The 17,260-nt window shown below is 35.7% G+C and overlaps 1 protein-coding gene and 1 long non-coding RNA gene across 4 annotated transcripts in view; both read left to right on the top strand.

Moving 5' to 3' along the window:
- LOC146472701 (uncharacterized) overlaps positions 1–17,260 on the top strand; it is a 296,231-nt gene that overhangs the window by 93,010 nt on the left and 185,961 nt on the right. The window lies entirely within an intron of this gene.
- The window catches only part of LOC146472709 (DENN domain-containing protein 5B-like), a 38,321-nt gene continuing 21,110 nt past the window's right edge, over positions 50–17,260 (top strand). For 2 of the 3 annotated variants that reach the window (XR_014866564.1, XM_085119421.1), the window contains exons 1-16: positions 50–215; positions 1,670–1,779; positions 2,050–2,749; positions 3,540–3,727; positions 4,800–5,805; positions 7,691–7,771; positions 7,955–8,021; positions 8,924–9,005; positions 10,245–10,286; positions 12,206–12,313; positions 13,440–13,592; positions 14,720–14,834; positions 15,155–15,284; positions 16,077–16,136; positions 16,613–16,681; positions 16,964–17,085. Coding sequence is in view for 2 of the 3 variants with exons in the window: in XM_085119421.1 (XP_084975547.1) it covers positions 122–215; positions 1,670–1,779; positions 2,050–2,749; positions 3,540–3,727; positions 4,800–5,805; positions 7,691–7,771; positions 7,955–8,021; positions 8,924–9,005; positions 10,245–10,286; positions 12,206–12,313; positions 13,440–13,592; positions 14,720–14,834; positions 15,155–15,284; positions 16,077–16,136; positions 16,613–16,681; positions 16,964–17,085 (3,127 nt within the window). In the remaining variant the exon portion in view is untranslated. The remainder of the gene's footprint in view (positions 216–1,669; positions 1,780–2,049; positions 2,750–3,539; positions 3,728–4,799; positions 5,806–7,690; positions 7,772–7,954; positions 8,022–8,923; positions 9,006–10,244; positions 10,287–12,205; positions 12,314–13,439; positions 13,593–14,719; positions 14,835–15,154; positions 15,285–16,076; positions 16,137–16,612; positions 16,682–16,963; positions 17,086–17,260) is intronic. The other variant, XM_085119422.1, reaches the window with a different exon arrangement.

Raw genomic sequence — 17,260 nt, forward strand, 5'->3', positions numbered from 1 at the left:
CATGTACGAGTAAGGAAGTATAGTATAAGCGAGAGATCTGGAAGCCAGTTTCTACATGTAGAATCCTCAAGAAGATGGCAGCGAGTTAAAACCTCAGGGGATTTACTTCAGTTATACAAGGATGTCGTCTTCGAGCGGTGGTCAGCGATTTGCCGATTATTTTGTAGTTACTGGCTTAGACATTGTTACTGGGCTTGAAGCTGATCAGTTGTCAGGTGAGTGAAATGTTTTTGGTACGATTTTACTGTAGTGGCGAAATGTTTGTTTGTAAGCAATCGCGGCGGCAGATGTGCACAATTTTTTTCCGTCTCTACATTTAATGTGAATTTTAGATTCCTGTCATTAGTGTACTAAATTAAACGGCCTGTCGTAGTCATATATTTCAGAGTGTTTTGATACAATATTCTCGAATGTTTGTAAGGCTGAAGCATAATGTATCTGGTACATTTCGTTGTCAGCTTTTAAATATTTTGCCAAACTTCGGCAGGAGATATTAAATTTATCACTCAGGCGGCCTGATCGATCCATAAGTTTCTTCTGTAAAAGAGCAATATTTAGAGTAAAATCGAGTTTAACCTCACAGTTTACATTATCAAATAGGTTTTAAAGTCTGTTTTTTCCCCAAAAATTATCTTCTAGCAAGGGACTCAAAATAAATTATTTGACAATTAACCAGCCAAAGTCGCACGTACACAGCTGCTGAACGATTAGTGTATTGCTTATTGTTTAGGTTTTCCAGTTTGCTCTATATTTAGTATTATTATCACAATTAAGTTTTATTTTCAAGTGTTAGCTCATATCTCGTTTTACGCTGAAGATAAGTTTCACTTGTGGTGCATTGGCATTCATATCAAGGGTTGATACGAAAATGCTTGTCCCAACAGAACAGACGAGGCATTACAGAATTCTTCTTGCGATAACATTAGATTCCCACTTAATTAAAGGATAGCTAAGCTATATAAAAGGTTTCTTTGCAGCTGTTTAAAATGAGCAATAATAAAATATGTTAGAATCCATTTTACTCATTGTGTGTAGCTACCTTTGCCTTGACATGCATACAACTTGTATATTGGCTTCAATATCTACTCAAGACACCAATATCATTTAAGAGTCTCTCATTGTCATCATGCAAACTCTAGTTGCATGGTTTCACTCACAAATATGACTGCATAGAAGAATTCTTTGGTACTGTTACTCCATACAGTAAATATATGTCAAATAATTTTTTATAGATTTAGAAATGTTCCTAGAAAAAAGCCTGACTTGAAATTATTTAGCTTTAAATCTTCACTTATACCTTCATGTGATTCAGATTTGCACAGTCATCCTAGCTCCATTTGTTATACAGTGTACATGTATACATCCATGTATTTTGATAAATTCTGAAACAATTTCAATTCAGCTCCCCTTGTTTGTTCTGCCTGTTCTCCCCCACCTTTCCCTTTACTCTTACCCACATTTAAAGTCCTGGAACTATACCTCTTTTCCATGGCTGTTACAACCTTAATCATGTTATACATGACATGTACTCTTCCTGGATGGATTGGTACTCTTAGTTTATATTTGCTAATGTGAAGTACATGTGTAGCTCTCTTTGGATAAATTATGAAAGTTGTCTGTCTTGTTGGAAATGGAAAACTTGCATAAATTTTTTTCTTCTTTTTTCCAGGTGACTCTTTGCATATATCTCCTCTGGAACGTTCCTATAAGGCCAAAGTTTTGATGCACTTTCCTTCTAATGTTGACTGGAATCCTTTTGATGAAGATGCTGTTCGCATGGTAAATAATTCATTTCTCTCTTTGGATCATTGCATTTATGCATGTCCTTTTGTACACTGTACATGTTTTAAATTTGTTTTGTATTAAAACTTTGCCCACCAGTTTAATTTTATTTTCCCAAATGTCTAATGTTTATAACCACTACCGTAATCTGGAATAAAGTAGAATTTCTAACCAAAACAACTAGTAACTTAAACTAGATGTACATAGATGCATAAATGTAATTTGCTTGTGTACTTTCTTATTGGTACACTTTCCATTATTTTTTAGCTTTGTTTACCCCAGGGATTAACATTCAAAAAGAAAACTGAACATCACGAACCAAGTTTTCACTCTTTCCTCATCACGCGGGAGGATGGATCAAGAGTTTACGGCTGTGCGCTTAAATTCTACGAAGTTGTTAACGATCCTCAGATATGCAAAGCTATGGACACGCTGCAGGCGATGCACGATGCTGAATTAGCTCTTGCGGAATCAAGATCTCGCTCAAAGTCTCCAGTATTCATTACAACAAACACTGTTGGTTCTGTTGAGACTCTGAGTTACAGTGACCATTTGAACACAAGCTCTGAAATGACAAATATCTCCAACAGAAGAACCTTTGATATTAACAAAGATACTCTTCTGGTTTCCAAATCTATTTGCATAATAATGCCACTGCCGTTTATCTCTGCTGGAAAGGTGCACTTGGAACAGATGTACCATGCTGCACAGCATGAGGAAAAGTTGCTACTACCTTTGGAATCATACATTTATAACTTATTGTTTGAGGTACCACTTCCACCAGCTGGGAAAACAATGAGATTTAATTGTAATGAGTTGAATGTCACGTGTCAAAGGCCAGGCATCAATGAACTTCCTCTGTTTGATTACTCATTCAAAGAGCTCTTTACTCTTCTTGGTGTTGAGAATATTGTCAAGTTGTTTACTTGTTGTCTGCTGGAACAACAAATTCTTTTGCTGTCAAATGGTAAGTAAAATTCGTAGTGTACTGTTTTGATCACTGAATTTATTGAGCTGCCTTGGTCAAAGCCATCTTGAATGATACATGTACATGTGTATCTTATTTAAGCAAATTAACGTTCCATGAAATGAAGATAAATTTACAATTTACATGTATACTAATTTTTGTCGTGCTTATTTCTTTGACTGTTAATTTCTATTACCATACTTAAGAAGAGACTTAGAGTCAACTGTGGTAAATTACACATTGCCAATTTCTATCTTTCCTGCTCAAAATTGTGATTCTTGTCCCGTCAAGGAAGATTTCTCCAATCTTTTGCAAATCTTTTATTTGTAATACTTGAAGTTAATTATCAATCGTAGAAGGATGTTTCTTGCTATCAGTCCTTGTCTGTTTGATAAAATTTCTACTGTATCAACATTTTATTCCATGACAAAGTACAATTAATTTTAATACACTGTACTTATACAGCATCTTAATAATTGCATTTTATGATTCTCTGTATATATATATATATATATATATTAATATATGGTGAGTGGAATCAGGGAACTACATGTAAGAGTACAAAACAACTTAGGGGATAGGGAGGGTGGGGGATATTATAAGTACTGATAATTTGTTAATAGTATTGGAGGGATGGTGGAGTTCTCCAGGAATGACGATGGGTCTGTAAAAATGGAATGCTCAAAAGATAGAAATCTAATTTGCGATGAGAAATCTTATCATTTGATTAATGTTATTATAAAATTTAAAGTTTAACATGTTATTAATATTGAGCTCTTTCATTTTCCAGATTTTCACAATTTCATGTTGACAGCAGAGAGTATGGCAGCTATTCTTTTCCCCTTCATTTGGCAGCATGTCTATGTTCCAATTCTCCCAGCAGCTCTTTCACACTTCCTGGATGCACCGGTGCCATTCCTCATGGGTATTTATTGTGCTTCAGAGGAGGACAAAAAAAATCTTGCTCTACCATCTGAGGTGACTGATGTTTTCCCATGAATATATTTTTATTGTTGTGATTATAAGTTGATTTTATCACAAACTCCCAAGAGTGATCGTAAGTAGTGTGTCAAGAGTAAATGTGTTATTAACAATAGAGAGATTAAGAGTCACATTTCCGCCAAATGGTAAACATGAGATTCATGTTTATGTTTTCTCAAAAAAAAAGTACACAGATGAGATTGGTGCAAAATAATCTGACCTTTGATGCTAATGCAAAACTACTCAAGTTTGCTGGGAAAGTGAAAACAGCAAGCAGCAAATGTAGGGTTGACATGATCACGTGGTGATTTCTGCTGTTTACCATTTGCTGTAAAGGTAATTCTAAATCCATCTATTGTTCAATGTTTCCTGCATCTTTCCCCTGCAGTTGCAAAAAAGGGATTTTACTGAATGTAGTGTACCAGGAAAATAATTCATGTTCATGTACATGTATCTTCTCAGTTTAGTACATGTAATTAATGGACTCACTTGGACTGACAAAGGTGGAAACTATAAGGTAATGTACAGAAAGGGGGATGTTAACTGTGCATTGCTAACAAAGTTGTAGTAATCACTGCAGAAATTGGAGCTCATTCCCTTCTGCAATCCTTGCACAAAACATTGCACACTGTACAACAGCGCACTAATAATGATTGTGATGATGATGATGATGATAATGATTACCATATACAATTTAGAGACTCTGAAATTCAAAAGTCCTTTTTGGCCTTAACAATATTAATATTGAATCCTTGTGCATTTTAAAAATCAAATACAAATTTGAAATAATAAACATAGCATCAACAGAAGCATTTTTAAATTACTTTGACAAAATTCTCGACAGCTCAGCAACTGTTCATAATAACCTCCTAATTTCAGTTGGCAGGGTTTTCGACAGCGTACATTTAGGACCACAGACAGAAAATGCTCTGTCTCCATCTTCAATAAAATCAATCATAATCTTACTATACATGAATATTGCCTTGTTTTACTTTGTAGTTACTGTTAGTACTATTAACTTTTCATTTATGTTTATTGAATTTTATTTCAATTTTGCTTGTATTCAAAGGCTTCTCTATGCTTAGTAGACATAGACAATTGCAGTGTGACCACACCAGAGGATCTCCCTGTTTTCCCTGATGAACAAGAGCTTATTGAAGAACTTAAGGACACCATTAAAAGATTTAATGTCCGTTTGCCTCAAGATGAGGAGAACAACATGCCAGGAAGTGGTGTCGAAAGCTTAGAAAACTCACTTGAAATTCCACAGAACTACACATCTAATGGAAGCTCAGACTATGAGACTGGGAGTAATTCAGGTTCTCCACGTGGATCACCTCGATCAAGGTCACCTTCCTCAAGGTCACCTAAGACAGGATCTCCTCGCTCACAATCCCCTGCTTTAGAAGCCAGAAAAATTAAGCACAAAGACTCAGCCAAGAGGTCACAGAGAATGAAAGCTAGTAGATCTGAACACAAAGTACCAAAATCTAAATCTTCTTCCTGTTTGGATGTTTCAAAGAATCCCAGACTGCAAGCAATTGCAGCAATTGCAGAGAGAACTGGGATTATGGCTCCAATTTCAACTGTTGCATCGAACTTGGAAAAATCTGTTTCTGATACTCAGCTACAGCAGTTTGCTGATACTGAGGGTGAGTTTATATTTGGCGATGAAGCAAAAGAAATTCCTCGTAGTCAACAGCATGAGAATGAATTTAACACTGCCATCAGAGAGATCTTTGCGAATCGATTTACGCAGCTTTTACTAGAGTATGAATCATTTGTGATTCATCCAAAGCAAGATCTGGTAGATTGGACCTCTAACAGGGAACAAATGCAAAACTTTGACAAAGCTTCTTTTCTGTCTGACCAACCACAGCAGTTCCTTCCTTTTCTTTCTCCGTTCACTGAGACCCAAATGTTTGCAAGTTTCATTGACATGAAAATCATGGGAACATGGGAAGATCTTGACCCCAGGATAGCCGTGTTTGACCAACGCGTGGAGAGTTTAAAGACAAGACTGGGAGTCACAAGATCACCTTCTTATGAGAAATGTATGACTCTCAAGAATGCAAGTGAGTAGAGTTCTTTTGCTTAAATAACATATTTTAGGGTTAAGGTGGCTCTCTGGTACAAGTTACTGTCTGAGTCAGTAATAAGTATCTGCACTAACTGACCCAAGTTTCAAAGAAACACAGTTCTTGTCCCAAACATTAACATAATTTATTTACAAATATACATGTATATATAATTTTATACTGTATGTGGTTCAATTTTTTTTGGTTTAAAAATTTTCAAACCAGTTTTATTTTTATTTTGGTTTGTCTCTGATTATGGTAATGAATACTCCACAAAGGTAACCAAAAAAAGTAAACTGGTTTGAAAAATTAAAAAAAAAAAAAATTTAAACCACAACATATACAGTCAACTCTCGCCTTGTGGACACCTCGCCATTACGGACATCCCGATAATAGGGACAACAGCTAAATCCCCTACAAAAATAGAGTACAGACGTTTGACTGAAATAAATTCTCACGATTACAGACTCTTGCTATTAAGGACACGAACTTTCAGTCCCGAGGGTTTCCACAATAAAGGGAATTGACTGTACACTGTGTTATAATTGAAGAGCTGAGAGCATAACCGACTTATGTCGAATTTTAGCCCAGTTTTCGATTTCGCTTGGATTTGTCCCAATTTTTGCTCTCCCTGGTTTTGAAAACATTTCGCGGTTTAACAATCTATACAAAACGCCTTGAGAAAACCAAACACCAACAGCGCAAAAACCACTTGCTTACTATTTCTCTCTTGTTAATTCTACCACAGAACTTTACTTCTCTCTCCCACTCCCTGCCCCTATGCAATGACAACCGAAAACAGATATAGAAACCACTCACTTACTGTTTCTCTCTTCTTAATTCTACCATAGTTATTTCTCCCTCCCCCCCTCCCCCTTATGCATTGTTGATTTGGAAGGGGATGCTTGCCAGGAGACTGTTCGTGACCCAGAAAACAACATTGAGTTTGGGGGGGGGGGGGGGAATGTGGTGGTTTCCTTGTTTACTAGTGAACGTGCTTGGAGGGGTAATGTTGTTAGAGATGTTGTCCACGTCGTACTCGTCGGTTAAGAAGACTCGGACCGCGCGTTTTTGTTGTAAGGTAACCATGCGTATTTGGAAAGTGGAAACATTGGAATGTAAGTTACGGCTTTCGGTCAGCCAAGTCCTATGGTGCATATTTTCGCTTTGTGCATTAGTAAAGTCAAGAAAGTTACTCTTTTTAGCCGTAGGTTAAGTGTGGCGCAAATAGCTTTAGCGTAATTTCAGCAAAATGCTAGTTCCAAATTTGTGTTTTCCTTTCGGGGCGATAAAACCAACTAGTAGCATAATGAACTTCAAGCAACACCGTCACATTATTTCATTAACATGGTTGTAACTTTTCACTTAACCGAAAGGGAAAATAACTGCATTTCATACAAAGACCGGTCTCTTGAAAGCCAGTAAGGCCGAGGTTTAAGGGTTAACACCCGGTACTGTAGAGTGAAGTAACTAGGAACATTTACTACTCTCCCCTCCCCCTCTTTTCATAACAGAGTACCCTCAGCATTTTTCAAGTTTTCCCTTATGGTTCATTTAAACCCATTTTCAATCTTTGGTAGGAAAAGAGCACAGTGAAGCTTGAGGAAATTGAGATGATTCCTTAAACCACCAATCTTCTGATAAATCAAGTCAAAAGTCTCCTCAAAAGCGTGATGCACTAAACACTACACCATTTTGTTTTTACTTGATGTTTTGAGTTTGCATGACAGTTGCTAAAAGTTTTGTAATGAATATTTCTTTTCTGTGAAAACTGTCTTGGTTAGCAGCTCAAACAAAAATGTCTGAAAGTGTAATTTTATGGTTGTAAGTTTTATTTTGCACCCTGATAAATTTTATTCCTTTACTTTTATCATTTTCTTAGTTCAAGTTCTGCTGCGCCGTTCAAACTCTGTGGATCACATGGCAACTCAGCCTCATGAGCTGAAGCTACCAGACAAGAAAGGTGTGTTTGGATGTGTGATGTGATGGTAAAGTGGGGTTCTGTTGAATATAATTATCTATCACTTCAGGAGATTAAATCATTTAACAATTATTACTTGCTTATTTTAATTTAAAAACATTCCTTGGGTTTGGATGCTTAAGTACTGACAGAGAATTTTATAACTGTTTTTTGTATCCTTTACAGTGGGTGGCAGTGGATATTTCATGTCCTTGAATTCTGCAATATTGAATGATGGGCCCAATTCCAAAAGGTACATTGAAATATTAAGAAAATGTTATTTTATCTATTACGTTGTGTATTTTAATTAAAGAATGTTTGACAAAAATGCATGTATTCTGTGGAATCATGTCAAAAACTATGGTAAGTGGACATTTGGCCTGAAAACCTAAATATTTGCACCAAATATATTCAATTTTTTACTTGCAGATTTGTTAGAAACTTTAGGGCTGGTTTATATTTATGGCATATCTTTGACATGAGAACAAGTTTGCGTGCAAAATTAAAGTTAAGTTGAGGCAATTTGGATTTCACAGTAAAAGTTCCCCATAGAATAGTGTTTAACGAAGTCCTTTTATTAATAATAATTATTGTAAAATTTAATGTTAATATATACTCCGAGTTCACACCAAATAATTTGTGAGTTGCAGTATAGAGCAGTAACACCAAGGAGCCTGGGCCCAGTTGTATAAAACCCTTTAAGTTCAAAATGTTTTCCTAAGGATTTTCCCTCATTAATCAGCCTTTAAAATAATGCCCAAATGATGCATTGTTAAGCACCAGAGAAAACCCTTTGGAACACAGGATTGGAACACAGGAACAAGTGTCGTAAAATGACTGTAACGTTAAGGTTGCTTTATGTAATCAGGCCTTGAAGCTCATGCCCCATCAGATGTTTGGAGCCAAGGATGTGAAGTGTTAAAACCAAAACTTAGGCAACCAAATCAGCATCTTGTGAATTCTTGGACAGTGGACTCCTGTTATAGTCAACACATATAATTTATTAACTAATAATTATTAAGAGTTGACGTTTGAGGAACTCAATACTAAAATTACTTCCTGATTATAAAGAGTCCTTCAGTTGTCACTCATTATAAGTTGATTTATATTCCTTTTTCCCTTGTTGATTCCATTGTTTCAATGTTTCCTTATCAGTAGCCATCAGTCCAAAGTAAAGTGGAGAAAGAAGAGTCGCCAACAACAGCAGTCTGAACATATTTTGCTTAATACCACTCAGGTTTGAAATACATGATTGTGTTATTAATTTAAAGCTAAGCACAACCTTATAGTAATACTTTAATTACCAGGCACTAATATTATTAGAAGTACATAATTGACTGCACAATTTTCTTTGTTTCTTTGATTCACCTGTCCTTTTTTTCATTTTTTTTTTAGAAAATTTAAAAAGAGAAAAGTAAATTTATTTAGAATTTCATCTGTACCCATGCTTAAGTTTAATATTATTACAGTGGGACCAAGCTCAACATTTTATCTGTTTCTCCTTTAGCAACACCAGGATACATTTTGATTTAATAGCTACAGTGTACATGTAGGCCCAATGTTGAATGGATTCCTTAGTACATCCTGCTCAATTTAATTTACATTTTTTCTCCTTACATCTCAATTTAAGACTTTTTAAAACAAAACACAACAGTTAAATAAAGTATGGTTAGTTTTATTAGAAAAGTGTTTTTTTCTTGTGACATTTACAGCAAGTAATATTTTCACATAATATTGGGTTCCAGAATTGACTCTTTTATGTAGGACTATTTAAATTATACATTTCAGTGTTTTTTTGGAAGAATATAGTTACAATCATACTACGGCTGTACACCATTTCTGAGGTGGACATTGTATAGCGTTTTTTTTTTATTATTATTTCGTGGACAAAAACTGATTCACTGAAAAATTTAAAATAAAATTATTACATATTTTACTCACTTTGTTAGACATTTAATGGAAACAAAAGAAATGAAAGTTGAAAGATATGTATGTACAGCATATTGAGGTAGACTGAAGGTTGCATGACCTATATGTATTGATTAGAATAACATTTCAAAAACATGTCTGAATAAAGGAAACTTTTGCTTATATGAAACCAATATTGCCATGTATTGAATTTGTTTTTCTTTATTTCTTTCCAAAATGGGCCTCAAACCGTAGACAAATTAATAATATTTTGTGGAATAAATTTTGTTGATATTACATCTGGTGATTTCTTAGGTGATTATTTTGGGTTGTTGATTACGTGACAGTTCCATATGAGTGGTGATATTCAATACAGGAATGTCCAATATCATGGCATAAGGTTCTGACCTTTTAATCCTGTCTGTGAATTGTATTTGAAAACAAAAATCTTATTGTAGTGTGTTGGGCCATGTTAAAGTACTGTATTATTTGTACACCCAGTAAATAATGGAGCTTTATCTAGGAAAGTATGGATTTGTTAAATACAAATGTTGCTTAATTTGTTTAGGATGGAAAGAAGATGAGAGATAAACTGGCATCAAGTATCAAGGTACATGGCAAATTGAGTTTTGTGTTGACAATATTGTATTAACAGTTTAACCCACTGCTATAGCCCATGTACTCTATGATAAAACATTAACAACCTCTCCTAAGCATTGGTTTAATCAACAGTGTCCAAAGGTGAATGTTCTGTTAGCAGGGATGTTAATTTTATACACGTCTGTTATCATGACTGAGGTTTTCATTCAATTCAGTTAAAAGAGTTCTATCATTCATGTTTTTTTCTCAAAACCATCTCAATATAGAGGCAATGAAAATAATGAATCCAAATTGCAAACTGTGGATGGTGGGAACCCATGCAAGAAGTTACTGTTCAAGTTTGTATGGTAGTTTTTTGGACAGGTGGGAGGCGGGATATTTATAAAATATTTCTGTTAAAGTGCATGTGAGAAATTATTTGCTTGATCAGCTCTTTCAATAGTTTTCCTTATAATATTTCTTTCTTGGATTTGAGTCATGTAAAAACATGAAATTTTACTTCTGGTTGGGATCGATATAATACTGTGCAAGATGGGAGACTGGGGGGGATAGTAGGTCTATGACATCAATACAGGATCATTAGTTTTGTGCTTTGTCTGTTCCTCAGTTGTTTTTTTTTATTGTGAAGGAAGAAAACTGTGTGGCCAAAATTATGACTGGGAATGTTGAATTTTCAAAATGATTTTTTTTTTCAATTTTCACACGAGAACAACATGAAGATTTGATCAAGCAAATAAGACAATTTCTGTCATATGTACTTTAATGAGTTGGTGTTCAGATGTGTGCATGTACTGGATTGAACCACAAAGGTCAAGGTTGCACAGGACCCTTGCTCTCTTTATGTATGTATTTATTTAAAGAGTATGCGTGAATCACAAAAACTGATGCTGATGAAATATTCATGACAATTTTTGGCAAATTATGTTAATAACTTATTCAATGCATATGCAGTCGTTTGAGTTTGTTAATCAATGTAATTATGCATGTCATCAAAATTTTGAGGTACAAATTAAGAACCTCTAGCACATCTCAAAAACTTATCAAATTTATGCTTGATAGCTTGTTTCTTCATGCAGTGTTTGTTGACAGGTAATTAAAAATCTTTTCTACTTGACTGTTATTCCATTGCTTGTGCTTAAAACAGAAAAAGGCGCACATGCACTGGACTGTACAAATTAACATAATAATTACATTCACAACTTCAGAAGGTGCACGATTTTGAATATGTTTTTGACTTGTGTGATCGTCGGAGACAGAAAATATTAGAAAATTTTCGTTGCAGTTATAAAATTTCAGGATATGATTCACAAGGGAGGTATAGTTAGTGTACTCTATTGTGATGTCACAGAAGCGGAATTGCCAAAACATCTTTAATAAAATAAGATTGAACACCTCAAAATCCAATCTTCACATTTTTCCTTTTTTTAGAAGGCAATAACTTTCAATGAGCTTTTATTATAAAATTTGCTTCTGTGACACACAGAAGAGGGTGATGATTTACCACTAGACAATGCAGTCATTTAACTTTAGACACTTCTGAAGCTGAAAATTTGGACACAAAATTTGCTTTATGGTAATTCCAACTTTTGCAGGTTAAAGCATCGCAGTTAATATGTGATCTGCCAGCAGAACAACAGTCATGATATAATTCCATCATCTCCCAACACTCTTACAATTTCAGCACAATCGACTTCAGAAATTCAGAGATGTGAAGGTTTAAAAGTAAACACCAAAACACAGAAATTTAGATTATGAATTTATTCATAGAAAGGGTCTGGTGCAACCTTAAATCCCACCTTTGAGAAATATACCCATCTTTCTAAATCGCAAAATAATGGATCCCTAATCACTTCCAAAAGTGGGAATCTTTGAAATAAAACTCTGACAGGAAAACTATTTTGGTTAAATTTTGTCTGCCTGATCTCCAAGAAATACATGCAAGAGACAAAAGCCAAGAGTTCTCAGTTTGGAGACATGGCTCTGGAGTCCACGCAAACCGGCTTCATTCAGAAACTGCTCAAGGAGTGCAAAACAAAGGTAATAGCTGTTGCTAGGTGACTTCAACTAATTTATTTTATAGACATTCTGGAAAGTGTATGACCTCACAACAACAACAAAGAAATTAGGTGAAATGTTTATTCACCTTTCAAGCTTAAGCTATTACGGCAATTAAACACACAAAGAGAGAATCACTTAAGAAAATTACAGCTGTACCCCGCAAATAGTAACAGCTAATCAAGGCAGGTAGAGCTTTGAAAGAATTAGAAATAATGAAAAGGATTACACTAACCTGCAGGTAGCTGTTGCTATTTGCATTGGGTTAGTTAAATCATTATGTTTGGCACAAATTAAAAGATGAAAGTGTTCAAAATTAAAAGACAAAAATACATACTGTAAGTGTTAAAGACATAAGTGATATAAGACATGAGACATAAATTAAAAGACGTAAGTGTTCACTGAGCCCATTTTTTTGTAAAAAGAAAGATTGGAAAGAGAGATAATAAAAAATTAGTAAGAAAGAGTTGTTGTTGTTGTTCAAATATGTTTACCAATATATTTGTATAAGCACATATACTGGAAAACCTTTACCCACTGACTTGTTCACGAGCAGTAACTGGCCATCATAAGTGTCAGATTGTTTTGGCTATCAACTGTTAAAACAGGAAAAAACCTCTCATTTACAAATGTAACATGGTCCATTGACTCCAGTCCTACACGGACCAAAAGGAGGGGATTTTGGCCCTTCTATCACTTGTGTCATTCTTACTGTTTGTGTAAGAAGATGTCTTTTATGATCGACTGATTAAGTTGGAAAAAGTCTTACAAAGCAGACCTAAATGAGCGCATGAGGATGAATTGGGCTGCAGATGCAAATAATAAACCTACAAATGTTTTCCCCAAAATGAAAGAGAATCTCAAACTTTTTTATCATAATTTGGGGATCATTCTTCTGAAACTGGCTTTAAATTTACTGTTTTATTGGAAATTCAGGAGTTGTGCAAGTAAAAGTTCTTGTTAACAACAGTTGTTTTTCTAACTTAGGAATCTGACACAAACCTAAATATATCTGGTTTGTTCCTTTTATTTGCCCATGAGGCACTTTGCCAAAAAGGTTCTCTGAAGATTGTCGTTTATCTAATTAGCATTGTTTTATTGTTACAAGGTAAAGAAAATTCTTGTGCAGAAGATGGGACAAGAGGCAGTGGATCTTGGTCATTCTGATGCTAATGTGTCTGGTGTAGAAGAAAATACTCTAATAGCCAGCTTGTGTGATTTGTTGGAAAGAGTCTGGAGTCATGGACTGCAGACCAAAGAGGTATTACAGTCTATAGTTTGTATGTCATATTTTAGCCCACAAGAGTTTTCCAATCTCACTGAACAGAATGTAGAAAAATCTGAGAACAGTCTCTATCAGACGTTATTAAAAACTGGGTCATTGTATAATGCTATTCCAGGGATTTGATTGGCTTAGCAGCCATGGTAAATGAACCATTATTCCATACCTGAGAAATAGTGATTATTAAATTGTCTTCTGGTTGTTCTTGCAAAGCGAAATCAGCAAGATCAAGCAATATTTCTTAACGGTTTTTAATAAAACAATTATTCCACTCTTGCTTGTTGGATATGAGATGTAATATATCAAACACGAGGAAGAGTGTTTCCTCTGGTTTCCAAACACCGTCGCCCGACGTGCCGTGCGCCAGCGAGGCTATGGCTTGTGGTTATTGATTTTCAAAATGGCGAACAACAAAGTCGATCTGGGTCAGATAAGAAGCGAAGAAATCGTTTACAGTAGCTTCATAAAGATCCTATTAGGTTAATTAATCATGCTAAGCAACAAGTATAGACATTTTCAAGGTGAGACTTTAATTAAGTAATTTATTTATTCACACAAAACTCCTCTGGACCCTGTGGCCTCATTGGCTATCTGTCATCTCATATCCAACGCGTGCTCGTGGAATAATTGTTTAATAAACCCATTTGATTTGATATCAGTCACCCAATTTTGTTGACGGATACAATGTTCCAAATAAACTAGCAAAACTGAAGACATCAACACCATGATGGATACTGTTGTTTTTTTCGTTACCATGACATACATGTATTGTGTTGTAGAAATGAAGCATCTGAAGATTATTGGAATTTTTTTGCAACTGTCCTCTGCATTACATAGGATTTTGATGCAAACTATCACGGGCAACTCAACTGGTTAACGAGTGTAGAAAGCAAAAAGAGAAACCAAGAAAATCTTGTTGGATAAAATCTTTTACGTACTTATGACATGACTCCTGGGTTCAAACCATTAACAAAGCAGAGAACAGTGGCAGAAAACTTGCTCTTACCTTAAGATGCTTTATGCAACTGGGCTCAGATCACAAAGCAAACAGCTGAAAAATGCACTGTTGACTTTTTAACAATGACATTTCTGGTTTGTATTGCCAGGGTAAATCTGCATTGTGGTCGCATTTGCTAGCTTTCCAGCTTGAATGTGAAGAGATTGAAGAGGCTGTGGCTCCTACATACAGTCAAGACACAAACAGTTTGTCACCAGCAGCAGGTAAAATAAAAATAACAACCTTAAACTCCTTTAAGTACCCTATGCATTCGCTTAGAAGCCAAGCTGTTTCATTTGTCTTGAATTCAAGGTGATTTTAGTAGACAATTAGTACTAACTTCGTCCATCATTACTGCTAACTGGGAAATTACAATGACAAATAAAAATGACCAAAGGGATTAATACAGTGGCGTGTTATAATCAACACTTGGTTTCATTGCGGTATGTTAGCCCGGTATGTATGAGGTTGGGGGCATTCTAAGGGGGTGGGGTGGGGACTGATAGAGTTGTGTAATGGTTAATTTTTGTATCTGTCCTTATAGCTTCTAAAGACGGGGACATACAGAGTCACTTAAGAAGACGTTGTACATCTCCAGACATTACAAACATGCTACAGACCATTCAGCTCTCTCAACAGCAGCCCACTATCAGCTCTGTGTTAGCTGACATGAGGTATACGCTACAGAGCAATGGCTCTTTTTGTTTTTCAGTAAAAAAAAAAAATGCTAATGTTAGACTCAACTGGCAGCTTATAAATTTTACTGTAGCCCTAAGGAATCCATGGTTATCCATAGACCAAAAAGTGGTAAACGGTAAAATGTTATTCTTAATGAAGTTGTTAAACACCCTTTCGTGGTCTGCTGTAATGACAAGTTGGGGAATCATTAGTGACGTTTGCTGTCATCTTGGACTTGGCATACAGTAAGGACTCCAGGCTCAACATTTGTTACCTTTATATCAGCAAATACCACACATTGAACAGCAGTAAGCAGTAGTAAACAGTAAGCATACAGAACATATGTTTTCTTTGACAAATGAACTTAGTTTATAATGATCTAGTGGAGAACCTAGTCCATTACAAGTTGTGCTGATGAGTTCTGAACAAGACTGAAAAAGATATCAAAACTGAGAAAATAGAGTGAAATAATAATACTGTGAGCAGAATTGATAAATTCTGCATTTTTATATGGATTGGAGGTATCAATAGTACTTTAGTGGAGAGTGGAGAGGATGGACTGCAAGACAACAGAGATGGTAAACTGAATGAAGATTTACAAATGGTATGGGACTTCAACTGTGGAGAGTCTCGACTGGGGGACAACAGAGACAATCTCCACTCTCCAGTAAAGTACTATACCAGAAACAAATTATTGTTTTGTTTATTTTATTCACCCCTTAACGTAGAACAAATTGGGATTTTTGATATGGCTTTAACTGACAGACATTATTGTTCCATCCCTTTAGTCACGTCCAAAGTATGACTGAAATCAGAACAGACATTGGACATGCGCGAGCTTGGATCAGGTGAGTGTGCGAATGCTGCATGTGCAGTTCACAAACGATGGCTTGTGGCTAAGGTATTTGGTGTTCAAATGGGAACGCGGCCCTGTGGTGTGAACACATTCAGTACTGGATCTACTTTGGAAGCGTGACAAACTTTGTACAGATGGTCCTTTCGTTCAGACTGCACCTGCAGAATGGGCGGCCTCTCCATGCAAATCTTTTACCTGCTTCTGAATCAGGTGTAGTTTAGATCCTGTAACTATCTCAAATTCATACCTTGTGTGGTGTATTAAGACATTTGGCTGGATTTTAGAGCAAATATATGGCCAAAACTGATCCAAACTGTACCGATACAGTTCAAATCTGCGCAAGTTTTGTACGTTTGTGAACGTAGCGTGGGTACTAAGCACTAAAATTTAAATTATTTTCTTTTTATTTCTTCTCCAAAATTCGTGTAAGGAGCATCTAAGTTTGGTTTTACGATCTCCTCATTGCAGGCTCGCTCTGGAAAAGAAAGTACTCTCCAAACACTTGAAGCAAATTCTTTTAAATACAAACCTTCTCAGGTGAGGCCAAATTACTTTTGACACTATTATAACGTAGAGAATTCTAATATTTACACTATGTCTTCCATGTTTTTATTTAGCTTAGTATCTATCTGCTAAAAACTACCGACAAATCTCTCGTTACCGTCGTTTTGATGTCCAAGTTTCTTTCAGGGTTTTATGCTCCCAACAATACTGAAAAAGGTCTGTGTAGTAATGTTGACTCCCAAGTTATTCACATGCACACTCTGGTTTCATGCAAACAGTAAGCCATTGGTTAACCATTTACTCGTGTTGTTGCAGCGAGAGATATAAGGAGTACGCTTTTCTGCGCACAGAAGAAGAGAAGGAGCAGTGCTTGTATCACCTTCTGTCGCTAACTGCTGTCGACTTCTTCTGTTTTACAAATGGATTCCAAAACACAGGTCGGTACTTTACTTTAGGCGAATTCTTTTGGGGTATTTACAGGGCCCCACTGAATATCACTTTCGTTATGTGGGCTCCCTGTAGAAAGATTGTTATTATTATTATTAGAATGGGAATACACGAAAGAGACGGTATCTTTTGGGAATAACGGAGAAGTATTAGCGATAAACACAC

Source organism: Pavona decussata, unplaced genomic scaffold, assembly GCF_977016875.1.
Source record: "Pavona decussata unplaced genomic scaffold, jaPavDecu1.1 SCAFFOLD_98, whole genome shotgun sequence".
NCBI classification, from domain to species: Eukaryota; Metazoa; Cnidaria; class Anthozoa; order Scleractinia; family Agariciidae; genus Pavona; species Pavona decussata.